General features: G+C 38.3%; 1 protein-coding gene across 3 annotated transcripts in view; it reads left to right on the top strand.

Moving 5' to 3' along the window:
* Nucleotides 1-9241: 9241 nt before the first annotated feature.
* LOC124722892 (dehydrodolichyl diphosphate synthase complex subunit nus1) overlaps nucleotides 9242-12453 on the top strand; it is a 31966-nt gene continuing 28754 nt past the window's right edge. For 2 of the 3 annotated variants that reach the window (XM_047248032.1, XM_047248034.1), the window contains exon 1: nucleotides 9242-9619. In XM_047248032.1, the coding sequence (XP_047103988.1) occupies nucleotides 9328-9619 (292 nt within the window). In that variant the 5' untranslated portion in view covers nucleotides 9242-9327. Of the gene's footprint in view, nucleotides 9620-12042; nucleotides 12056-12453 lie in introns of all 3 variants that reach the window. The other variant, XM_047248033.1, reaches the window with a different exon arrangement.

Genomic DNA, 12453 nt, shown 5'->3' on the forward strand with positions numbered 1-12453 from the left:
ACTTCGTGTACAGTTCTGCCACTGGGCACAAAAGAAATTACGGGATGGTGACAGATTTTTTGCACGCGTTCTATTTAGTGACGAAGCGTCATTCACCAACAGCGGTAACGTAAACCGGCATAATATGGACTATTGGGCAACGGAAAATCCACGATGGCTGCGACAAGTGGAACATCAGCGACCTTGGCGGGTTAATGTATGGTGCAGCATTATAGGAGGAAGGATAATTGGCCCCCATTTTATCGATGGCACTGTAGATGGTGCAATGTATGCTGATTTCCTAGATAATGTTCTACCGATGTTACTACAAGATTTTCACTGCATGACAGAATGGCGATGTACTTCCAGCATGATGGATGTCCGGCACATAGCTCGCCGGAGGTTGAATCAGTATTGAATAGCATATTTCATGACAGGTGGATTGGTCGTCGAAGCACCATACCATGGCCCGCACGTTCGCCAGATGTAGCGTCCCTGGATCCCTCTCTGTGGGGAAAGTTGAAGGATATTTGCTATTGTGATCCACCGACAACGTCTGACAACATGCGTCAGCGCATTGTCAATGCATGTGCGAACATTACGGAAGGCGAACTACTCACTGTTGAGAGGAATATCGTTACACGTATTACCAAATGCACTGTGGTTGACTGACATGATTTTGAGCATTTATTGCATTAATGTGGTATTTACAGTTAATCACGCTGTAACAGCATGCCTTCCCAGAAATGATAAGTTCACAAAGGTACATGTATCACATTGGAACAACCGAAACAAAATGTTCAAATGTACCTACATTCTGTATTGTAATTTAAAGAACCTACCTGTTACCAACTGTTTGTCTAAAATTGTGAGCCATATGTTTGTGACTATTACAGCGCCGTCTATCACAAAGCGAAAAAAGTGGTCCAACTAAAACATTCATATTTCTTTACGTACTACACGAATATGTAATAAAAAATGGGGCTTCCTATTTTGAAAAACGCAGTTGATATCCGTTTGACCTATAACAGCGCCATCTAGCAGGCCAACCATAGCGCCATCTGGTTTCCCCTTTCAATCTAGACAAGATTCGTTCTTTGTAGTTTTTTCGTTTGACATTTATTTCGTGAGGTATTTGGCCCGGTCACGATCAATGGACCACCCTGTATACATACAAACACAGCATACAAAATTGATAAACGAATAAACAGAGCCTGTTTACCTGATCTATCATGTTTTTCCCTGCTATAACCAGTAACGTTATAAACAACTGCATTTTCCTTTATTAGAGCTGATGCTTTTAGTTTAATTGCATATTTATTGAAAATTGCTTCATCAACTTACATGTTTATATATATAAAGAGTCGGTGTCAGTGCTGTTTTGTTGAAGACTCACTTCACTTTCAGATATCTGACCTCGTTTGTGGAAGAACAATAAACAGAGAACTATCCAAGTCATCTTAGGATATTTGTTCAAATGGTTCAAATGGCTCTGAGCACTATGGGACTTAACAGATGTGGTCATCAGTCCCCTAGAACTTAGAACTACTTAGACCTAACTAACCTAAGGACATCACACACATCCATGCCAGAGGCAGGATTCGAACCTGCGACCGTAGCAGTCGCGCGGTTCCGGACTGCGCGCCTAGAACCGCGAGACGACCGCGGCCGGCTAGGATATTTGTAATTTGCCACGAAAACAAAGGTCCAAAAAAAAAAAAAAAAAAAAAAGAAATTAAGAAGACCAATCCGCACGAAATCCACTACCTTTACATGGATGAGCGAAGCCATGATAGGTTAAAGTCGTGTTCAAACACGCAACAAAAGTGTCGCCACAGCTAGTGGCACACTGCAGTTGCAATGGAGTTGCAAGTGTGAAATCTAACTTTTTGTGGCGCTACTTAAGAGACGTAACTTATGTTATAGGCCACTTTCCTTCCTCCACTGCTCCCTGATTGTTGTATTTCGAAACACGGGCATTCAGTCGCAGTTATCGTGGAGTAAGTATTGCTGTACTTGATTCGATTTATATGTGTTTTCATTTTATTCATTTTATTACAGAAAAAATTCAAAACAGTGGTCGGCAGGTATACGTTCGCTGATTCTGGAAGTACAAGAACAACAATCAACGTTTAATTATCCATAGCAGCTTGCTACTCCCAATCAAATTACCAAGTAATGTTTGGCAAACCAACTATCATCATCACTCAGTATCCAAAATGGATTGCGAAAAAGAGATCCATTGGCACCATTGCTATTCAACTTGGCCTCGGAAAACGTAAGCTGTGACCCTGGTCGAAACAGAAAAATGGAGATGGTGGCAACAGACATAATCCTGGCATTTGCTGACGATGTTGGTATCCTTGGTGACACCCAGGAGCAAGTAAGTGCTGACACTTCACGATTCCTCCGCAACACGAAATAAATAGGGCTGATACTGAACGAGAGCAAAACAAAATATCCCGTTGTCTTGCGATATCAAACTCCTCTCCCCTTCATTATTGTTGATAGCACGCCTTCGAACAAGTAAGAGAATTTAAATACTTGGGTTCCATACTGACCAATAAAAGTGAAATGACGAAAGAGGGCAGCAACGAATAACAAACGCTAATCACGTTATCTTCAGCCTAAACAATCTATTCAAATCCCGGCTGATATCGCTAAAAAACAAGATTCGCCTGTACATGATATTAGTGTGGCCAGTACTTTTATATGGTTGTGAAACCTGGGCAACTTCAGCAACAATTGAAGAAGCAATTTGTGTGTTCTAGAGGAAGGTACTTCGAAAGATATGGACCCTGTCGACAATACCATGGAAGGTAAATGGAAATGAAGAACAAAAGAATATCTCTACCAGCGGTATCGGAAGCCATCCATCGGCCGACTATTGGGACAGAAGAGGCTACAGTGCTTTGGCGACATCTTCTGAGGCAGTGGATCCCTCCCTAACCGTGTTCTCTGTTGCCAACCTGTTGGGAGACGCCCAAGGGGCTATAGAGGCCCGATGGAAGGATTGGGTACTGGTGATGCTCAAACAAGTGGAGCCAACAGCAGTAGAAGATGAGGCTGGGGACCAACAGCGATGGACTGCCATCTCCAATAAATGACTCCTGCTCTGACATCTTGACTGACTCGTGTTTTTTTTCTTTTTGTAATGTGTACCTTTGCACATTTTATAATGTGCAGTTTGTTGTATTCTTTTTATATTGTGGTTTGTATCCTTTTTTACTCTGTTCTAGGCCTTAAAGGCACATAAACGCAATAAATGATGACACCAGTGTGTGTGTGTGTGTGTGTGTGTGTGTGTGTGTGTGTGTGTGTGTGTGTGAGTGAGTGAGTGCGTGTGTGCAAACCAACCATGTAAGCCTATCCTACAACCTTCAAAGACTTGTGGATGAATAAATAAATAAACTTAATATGTAACCATAAAAGGGAGGTATAGACATGATTTGTGAGTCCAGACACTGTATAAATCGCTGGTTTCTATGCGGGAAATAGCCCCCGAGTTTGATGTGGCAGCTATTAAACGAAAAATTAGTTATTCGAAATGCATTGAGCAATGAACACAATAAGAGTCTAAAATCTTTGAAGAGCTGCGTGTCTGTAGATAATAATTACATGTCAGCTGTTGGCTAGTTTGTCATAACAGACAGCATTTCCTTCTTCGAGCATACTTTGTTTTGTAAATGTGTTTATGGCCTCTGATTTATCCCTGCATGAAATCTGTTTTTGGATCTAAGATTTGGGTTTCGTTTTTCTTATAGTTAACTCTTGTCACTGCTCTAATGTCATTACCTGCACTTTAACATTCATAATCATCCATATGATTTCAGTTGACTTCATGATTAGCTGTGTAACTATGTAGAATTTGTGGCGTCCTGCGTGAACAGTAGGTCACAGTGCCACTCAGTAAGCCACAAGTTGTGGCATCACAACTGCAGTGCGTTGTGTAATGTTTTGAAATGACATGATGTGAGATGACGGGTAGTGTGAATTCACCTTTACTGTAACATGAGACAGCACGGTCACTATGTTTACATGTGATACATTCTCCGAAAGACGATAACCGAATTTCGGACACCGTTTTTCGCTTTAGTAGTAGTAGTAGTTTATTCATCCAGAGACAATTGACATTGTATGGATTTCGTCAAAAAAATACATAGTATATATATACACACATATAGGGTGAACAATACTATACAAAATACGGATGTGCATAGTAGACTATGTAACATCAGACCACATTAAAATAGCATGTACAACTTTGATTATTTGCATTGATGTGTGAGAAAGACTTTTTACATGGAATACACAGTTGATATTTAGATATAACACATACAATTCTAGCACTTTTGTACATATTATTAATTTAGATCATAGCAACAGTCAGATAAAAATTACTATTGGCACAGAGTACATAAATATAATTGTTTAGTATGGAGCTATTCCAGGTATTCTTTTACACTATAATAGCAGTTGGTCATTAAAAATTTGAATACTGCTTCTTTAAATGAAGACAATTTTTTTATTTCTTTTATCTTTACTGGTAGTTTGTTATACAATCTACTTCCTTGTATGTTTGTTTGTTTCCGCGCCAAAGCCCTGTTCACTCTTTTTATATGAATGTCATTGCACTTTCTTGTGTTGTATGTATGTAGATCCGAGTTGGATTGGAAATTGTTAATATTTCGTTTTACATTAATTACGCTTTTCTGTATATAGAGGCATGGTAGGGGTAGAATATTCAGCTGTTTAAATAATTGCTTTGAAGGAGTTAGCCTTGAACTGTTGGTAATTATTCTAACAGCTCGTTTTTGTAGAGTGAAGATGGTTTTGAGATTTTTCTTACTATGACCCCAGAAGATGAGGCCATAGGTAATAGCAGAATGTATATAAGCAAAGTAAACAGCTCTGCTACATTCCCTACTACATACAAAGCTAATAACGCGTAAAGCAAAGCAAGCAGAGCTTAACTTATGTGAGAGATACAGGATATGGGATTTCCAGTCTAAATTTTCATCTATATGTACACCTAAGAATTTTGTGGTAGCAACTCTCACAATTTCTTTATTTTGTATTCTGAGATCTAGATCAGAGTGTGACTTTGCTTTCCTGCAATGGATATAATTAGTTTTAGAGATATTTATGGTTAATTTGTTCACTTCAAACCAATTTTGCAAATATTCTATAACTCTGGTTGCAGATGTTGGCAATACCTGGTTTATGTCAGTTACTACAATGTTTGTGTCATCCACAAACAGGGTTATATGAGTACCATTTACTGGAATCTTGATATCATTTATGTAAAGAAGAAATAGGAGAGGTCCTAGAACACTCCCCTGTGGTACCCCTATTGGCACAGTCTGAATATCCGATCTGTAAACAATGCTTTGGTTTTTACTGTTTGTTGTTGCAATTTCTACTACCTGTTTCCTATTATGGAGATATGACTGAAACCACTTTTTAGCTACTCCTCGTATACCGACATATTCTAATTTGTCTAGCAGGATATCATGTTGGACAGTATCGAATGCCTTTGAGAGGTCCAAATTTATTCCTATTGTACTGTTGTTCTTATCTAGCCCCGTTACAATATTTTCAATGAATTGGGTGATGGCTGACTCTGTACTCATTCCTTTGCGGAAGCCGTGTTGGTTTACAGACAATAGATTGAATTTCTTGAGGTAATTTGTAATTCTGTTTTTCATGACTGTCTCTATTACTTTTGAAAATACCGATAATAAAGCTATTGGTCTACAGTTTCCCACTTCATGTATATTGCCCTTTTTATACAATGGTTTTACTTTTGCAATTTTTAATCGTTGTGGAAAGACACCTTCTGAAATTGATATGTTTATGATGTGTGAGAGTGGGTCTGATATGACACTAGCACATCTCATCATGACTGAGCGAGGTATCTCGTCAATCCCTGAGGACATTTTATTCTTCATTGTTTTTATTATTTGATTAACTTCCAATTTGTTTTTGGGAGGTAGCAATAATGAATTCACACTTTGTTCTTCTGGGATTGATGTTCTACTAATCTTAGGGCAATTTTTATGCAGATTGACTGGACTATTTATGAAGTAGTCATTAATGTAATTTGCTAAGGTACGATTTCTGACTAGCACACCTTGATCATCTTTTAAAACAAAGTCATCTGGATTTCTAACATTTTTGCTTGGGTCTATTTCTTTTTTTACTACATTCCATATAGCTTTTGATTTGTTTGCTGACCCAGCAATTACACTGTCATTGTGCATTGTATTGGCTTTTTTGATCATCTTCCTGTAAATTTTCTTGTATGTCTTAACATAATCTGTGAAGTGTTCATCTTTGTTATCTTTTTTGAGTTGACTGATATGTTTTAGTGTTTGACTAGATACTCTAATAGCAGGTGTTATCCACTGGCTTGTGTTCCTAGACATGACATTGATCTTTGTGAGCTTTTTTGGAAAACACATCTCAAGTAGGGACATGAATGTACTAGAAAAAGCATTGAAAGATTCCTCAGTTGTAGTTTGTGCAAAGACATCTTCCCAGGTTTCATTAGCTAACAACTGGATGAAAGTATTTACTTTTTCTGTATAGAAGTGCCTTTTGTATCCCCACTTATATTTTACTGCCTTGGGGATAGAGTAATTTATGTATGTTAATAGTGTATTGTGATCCGAAAGACCTAAGTTTACGTTTAGTGGCTCAGTGATACCATTCTCCATATTTGAGAAGATATTGTCTAAAAGAGAAGATGACAGTTCTGTTATACTGGTGGCATCTGTAAAGAGTGGTTTCATGTGGAAGCTGCTGAGTATACTCAAAAGCTGTCTTTTTTCATCACTTTCAATTAACAGGTTAATATTAAAATCTCCACATAAAAATAATTTCACTTCATTACTATAAAAAGTGTTTAATGCTGCTTCAATTTTTTTGTAGAATATGTTTTTGTCACCCAGTGGAGATCTATATACTGTAATGACAACTAGTTTTTCACTCTTCTCCTCAGTTTTTAACTCTATGGCACATGATTCAAAATGTTTTTCTATATTTAGAAGGTCCAATTCTGTTTTCACTTTGAACTGCAGTCCTACTCTAAAGTAAATGCATACCCCACCATTTTTAAAAACACTTCAGCAATAATGTGTTGCTAAATTAAACTTGCTTATATTTATGAGACTTAATTCACTAGCCTTGCACCAGTGTTCAGATAAACAAATACAAGAGACATCAGCAAGATTATTTAAAGCTACTTCTACATCTAGTACTTTGTTTCTGAAGCATTGAATATTCTGACACATTATCCTGACTGTTTTGCAAGTATTTTTCCTTTTGTCATTACCTGGTAATGTGCTGCTTTTTCCATAGTAGTTGTGACTTATCTGCAAATTTTCTTGCTGATTTGTCACAATCTTTTCCATTTCTTTGTCTGAAGCCATAAAAAATCCTTATTTAATGATGTAGATGTACCTTGTCTTTGACTCATCCTTAGGCAGTGTTTTTTTGCTGCAACTGTTGTTGATGGTTTTGTTGCTGCTGCTACTGTTGTTGTTGGTTCAGTTGCTGCTGCTGCTGTTGCTGCTGGTGCTTCTGTGGCCGGAGGTGGTGGTGGTGGTAATGGTAGTGGATGTGGTGGTGGTGCTGACAGGATTCTTCGTGCTGTTGGTTCAGTAGTAGGTTCCTCTGTTGCTACTGTTTTTTGGATGGTCCATTTGCGTGCTGCTCCTGTTTTTGATGGTGTTTACATGCTAAAGCCGGGTTCACACAGGCAACAAAAGTATCGCCACTGCTAATGGTGAACTGCAGTTGCTTTGTAGTTGCATGTGTGAACTCCTAGTTTTCGGTGGCGCCATTTAAGAAGCGCAACTTTTGTCACGCCACAAAAAGTTGAACTTGGTTCTACTTTGTTGCGCCATTTTGCCTTCTGCACAAACGAATAACGTCATTCGATTACTATCTCGCGGCTTGATTCAAACCTTTCTAGTGCGTATTCGTTCACAAATAGTGCTTTTGTTCGTGCGTTTGTTATTAATATGTCGAAAAAGTGGCCAACAGCGACAATTATGAGATTCTTGGAGGTGTATCAAGAACGAGAATGCCTTTGGAACCGCAAAAGCGAATCATAGAAAGACAGAAATTTGAAAGGTGCTGCATTAATTGAAATAGTAAACAGTATGCGTGAATATGTACCTGGAATTCATGTAGCTACAACAAAATTAAAAATTCGAAGCATTCGAAATGCTTACATGAGTGAACATAAAAAAGTACTGAAATCACTTAAGAGGGTGCGTCTGCAGACGGTATTTATAAACCCAACCTTGCTTGGTTTGAAGCTGCAGACCGGTTCATAAAACATGTAGTCGAGACAAGAGAGACGAGAAACACTTTGGTAAGTAATATTTCACATTTATTATGTTTCCAAAACATCTTATTTAGTAATATATACAGCCGTTTAATCAGCTGAGACAGGTGACGCCATTTTGCAAGTTGCGCAATTACGAAGAATTTGTGGCGTCCTGTGTGAACGGTAGCTCACAGCGCCACTTCAGAATGACTTACTTGTGGCGATACTTTCGTTGCGTGTGTGAACCCGGCTTAAGATCTGAAGCGGATTTGTTAGCCCAGTTAAATATGGCGCCTGAAAAACAGCTGTTACAATTCATGATTTTGTCAGCACAATCGCTATTTCTTTTCAATTAGACGAGGCGTAAACAGCTTCAGTCTAATGTTTCTACTTATCGTTCACTGTACGGAAACCCACCCCGTCCATATTAGCTGAAAATTTTTAGAAAGAAGAAGAAACCCAACAGCCCAAGCACGTTTCAAAACCGGTTGCGTTTACATGGTAACGAAAATCGAATGTGGGATTGAAAAACCAGCAAACAGAAGCGGATTTCCAAGGTCTATTTTGAAGTATTTACGTGACCACCCAGAAGCGTTATCGGGAAATCGGTCTACGAAATTCGGTTTTGGGAGCTCCATATAGACGGGGTGGGTGTTAATGGGTTAAATTCCATTTTTAGCAGACGATGTCACTGTTCCGCCACCAGTGTCAACGTCAAAACTATGTTCCCGGGCATCCTTGACGTTGTCTTCTGACTCTCTCCCATTCTGTTCCGTTGTCGGTTTGACTGAATGGAATGCCACCGTTACAAATAATTTCTCTCATGTATTGGCGCTCTGTTTCGTTAGGTAAAGTCCATTGTGAAATCGCCCTCAACAATGCTCTTTGATATAAAGCGTCTCTGGACACTGATTATTGTGATCTTTGACCCGGCTAAGACACGAGTGTGGGAAAGTGACGTGATAAGCGGTCGGCTTGTATTATGTTGTTAACACGAAGGTGTAATCGCTATGTATTTCCGTCGTGGACTTTGGGTGTGTTGCCATGTGGTGTATTCCATTTTTATGGCAGTGGGAAACATTTGGACGCACGTGAATAAATTTGTGGAAAGACATATATACGCTACAACATTAGAAAATGAAATGCTGTATGTTTCAAAATGTGCTGAACATTTTAATAAGACACCTCAACACATAGTGTTGCTTTTAGGAAATGAAACTATATCTTATAAAGACTTAGCGAATATTATATTATGGTGCGTTGCGGCGGGAATCTCGTTTGTTACTTTATACGACCATGATGGTACGTGTTATTGAACGTTGATTATGATGGTTTGATAACCTGTTTTTACGTCATCTTGTGTCGTGTAGTATTTGTAATTTTGTTCGTCTTTGTTGACAACTAACACTTGTTTTGGATACAGTTTAAAGCAGATATAGTAAGTCATGGTCCAGAATATTGGATATACCGTAATACTGCTTATGTAGTTACTCATTCTTCCAGAAACCTTACTCACCTAGAATATCGTTGAATTTTTCGAACGTGTAAGGTTTAAGTTCTTCACCATGTGTTTACAGTATCCAAATTGCTTATATTCCCATCTGTGCCAAAATGGGCGTGTGGTTTCAGTTTGTGCACGATACAGGATTAGGCGACGTTGCTTGTGGTCCACGTGTTGCTGCTGCGTAATTGAAAGTGTTTTAGACCAATCCAATACATCATGATAAAAGTACAAAACACACTCGTTATTTTGTGGTCACTCCATTCATTAGAAATTCTATAGTGTTCATTAATTGATTTTACTGTCGTTCTTGTGTAAGACAGAGACGTTGTAGTTACGAAGCACTGACAAACTTTCGATTTGTTTGAGAAATGGCAGTTCAAAAAATGTTGAATTACCACACTTTGTACCAGGTTTTGCTCAGCTGATAGGCATTTAATTATCAAACTTCATTATGACTGGTTATATAGGTAACCATGTATTCGTTTATCGTAACTGGTTGCGGGATCGAAATACGTTCTTCGGGTCAAACCCAGACTATTAGAAGCCTTGTGGTAAGTTGTAATGGTATGCTGTACTTGGTCTTGAACGTGAGCATGTATTTTATATAGTCAATCCTCCACCAGTTAACTGTGTCTGCATCCTTAAAAGGTAACGTTGACATGTAGTTGACGAGAGTTGTAAGGATGTATGTGGGATGTTATTGTTAGCTGTGTAAGTTAAAGTGGTCATAAAACAAAAGAAACATTCATGGTGCCCAGAGATTTACTAATCATTTGTATTTTGGATGTGGTATGCCTTCTTACAATAAGTGAATTTGTATATTCAGTTATATGAGAACTTGCACGAATTAAAAGCTGTGGTGTAACCTCACATTTTTTTCACATATGCAAAGAACTTTTTGGAAGTTAATTGGTGACTGACAGAAGGGGTTGAAGTTATGTATTGAACACCCCCCTCCCCTCCCTCTCTGAAATCTTGCTTGTGGTGACAGACTGAGCTGTAGTGCAGGTCAAGGTCTGCGTTTGGTTGGAAGGTGACAGTTTGGTAGTGAGTTGGTGAAGCCAACAAATGTGAAAGCAGAAAATCTGGTTGTGGTGCCAGACTGACCAATAGTGAAGCCTAATGTTTTTGTATGTGCCATATTGAGAAATGCAAGTGGGTCCACCACTTAACTTTTAACTGAAGAAAGTGTGACTAACTGGAAATCTGATTTGGATATTTAGTCAAACACTTAGCCTGTAAAACTACAGCCAAAAAATAGGCTTTATTGTGGATCAAATTTACAAAGGAGATGACTTTTCCATTTTTACTTACTGAAAGTATTGTGGGTGATTAGTTATTTTTGTATCTGTATACAGGTTGTAGGGTGCAGGCTTTGTTGTCCGAAGCAGCACATCAATTTTGCTAACTTTCATTGACTGAAGCATGTATGAAACTGTAACAGTAAACAATGAATAGTAGATAAATATCTAAATGCTCTGTAACACTGTCTCCCTTACTGCCCTGTGCCCTCTCACTTCTTTCCTCGACATCTCTATAGCCTGTTCCTGTCTCTTTCCCTTACTGCAGTCCTCTCCAATGTCTTCACTATGTACACTCCCATTGACTTAACAAATTCATTACAGTGTGTGTGGTGCACTTTCATGATCAATGCCGAAATACCTTATTGTTGCCACATTTATATATTTTTACATTAATATGATTTTCATGGTAGGTCCTACATAAAGTGCAAGTTTTCCATTTGCTGACAAAGTATGTGTTCTCTTAAGAGTGACTATTTCTGTGTCTCATAAAATGGCAGTTGACGATGTCTTAAAGAACTATTCTACTTCCATAGAAAATGTAAGGAATGATTTCATCAACTGATGACATAAACAGAATAAAATGTATGTCAGGCCTCCATGTGTTAAATATTTTTTAGCTAGCCTAATGAAAACTACACTCACAGGTATTATTTACTTATTATTAAAGTTTCGTTTTTGAGAAGGAAATGTGATTCAGTTTATGCCATTATGGTGCCTGTTTACTTCTCAAAGCTAAACTGTTAATGAAACTTTCTCTCTATCGTTTGGTTTGTCTCCTCTCATGTGCCATTAAAATGAGTCATTATGTTTTAATTTTAAACAGAGATGTCATCAAAACATTAAATATTTCTGTGTTAGTATCAAATTTTGGTTGCATGTATAAATTATTACTACCTGACTTCAGTCTCCTTTTGCAGGAGGCATCTGGAGGTAGGTGAGGAATCATCCAAAGCACCACACTTTGACTGCGAACAAGTCAGAATGCCTTACCTTATGTCCAGATTTTCCAAGAGCACTTAATAGTACCAGATGAAACATCAGGTTGTAATAATGTATACCTGTGAACATGGACTCAACACAACCACTCATGTAGAAATTAAGTTTGTTGGAATTTCTGTTACCAGAGAATGCCTTTGTTTTGTTGGTTATTGGAAAAGCAGATCGTTTTCGATGTGTCATCTGCACTACGTCCATGCGCAGCGTCTTGTTTTATGCATTTTAAGTTTTATGAAGTTCATCAGTGTTCCATTGTTGATGAAGCATATGCTAGAGGTTCCAAAATCTTGGTAATCCAGTGAGCAGTTTCTTCGGCTATCAAAATTCCCCAG

This window comes from Schistocerca piceifrons, chromosome X (genome assembly GCF_021461385.2).
Source record: "Schistocerca piceifrons isolate TAMUIC-IGC-003096 chromosome X, iqSchPice1.1, whole genome shotgun sequence".
NCBI lineage: Eukaryota > Metazoa > Arthropoda > Insecta > Orthoptera > Acrididae > Schistocerca > Schistocerca piceifrons.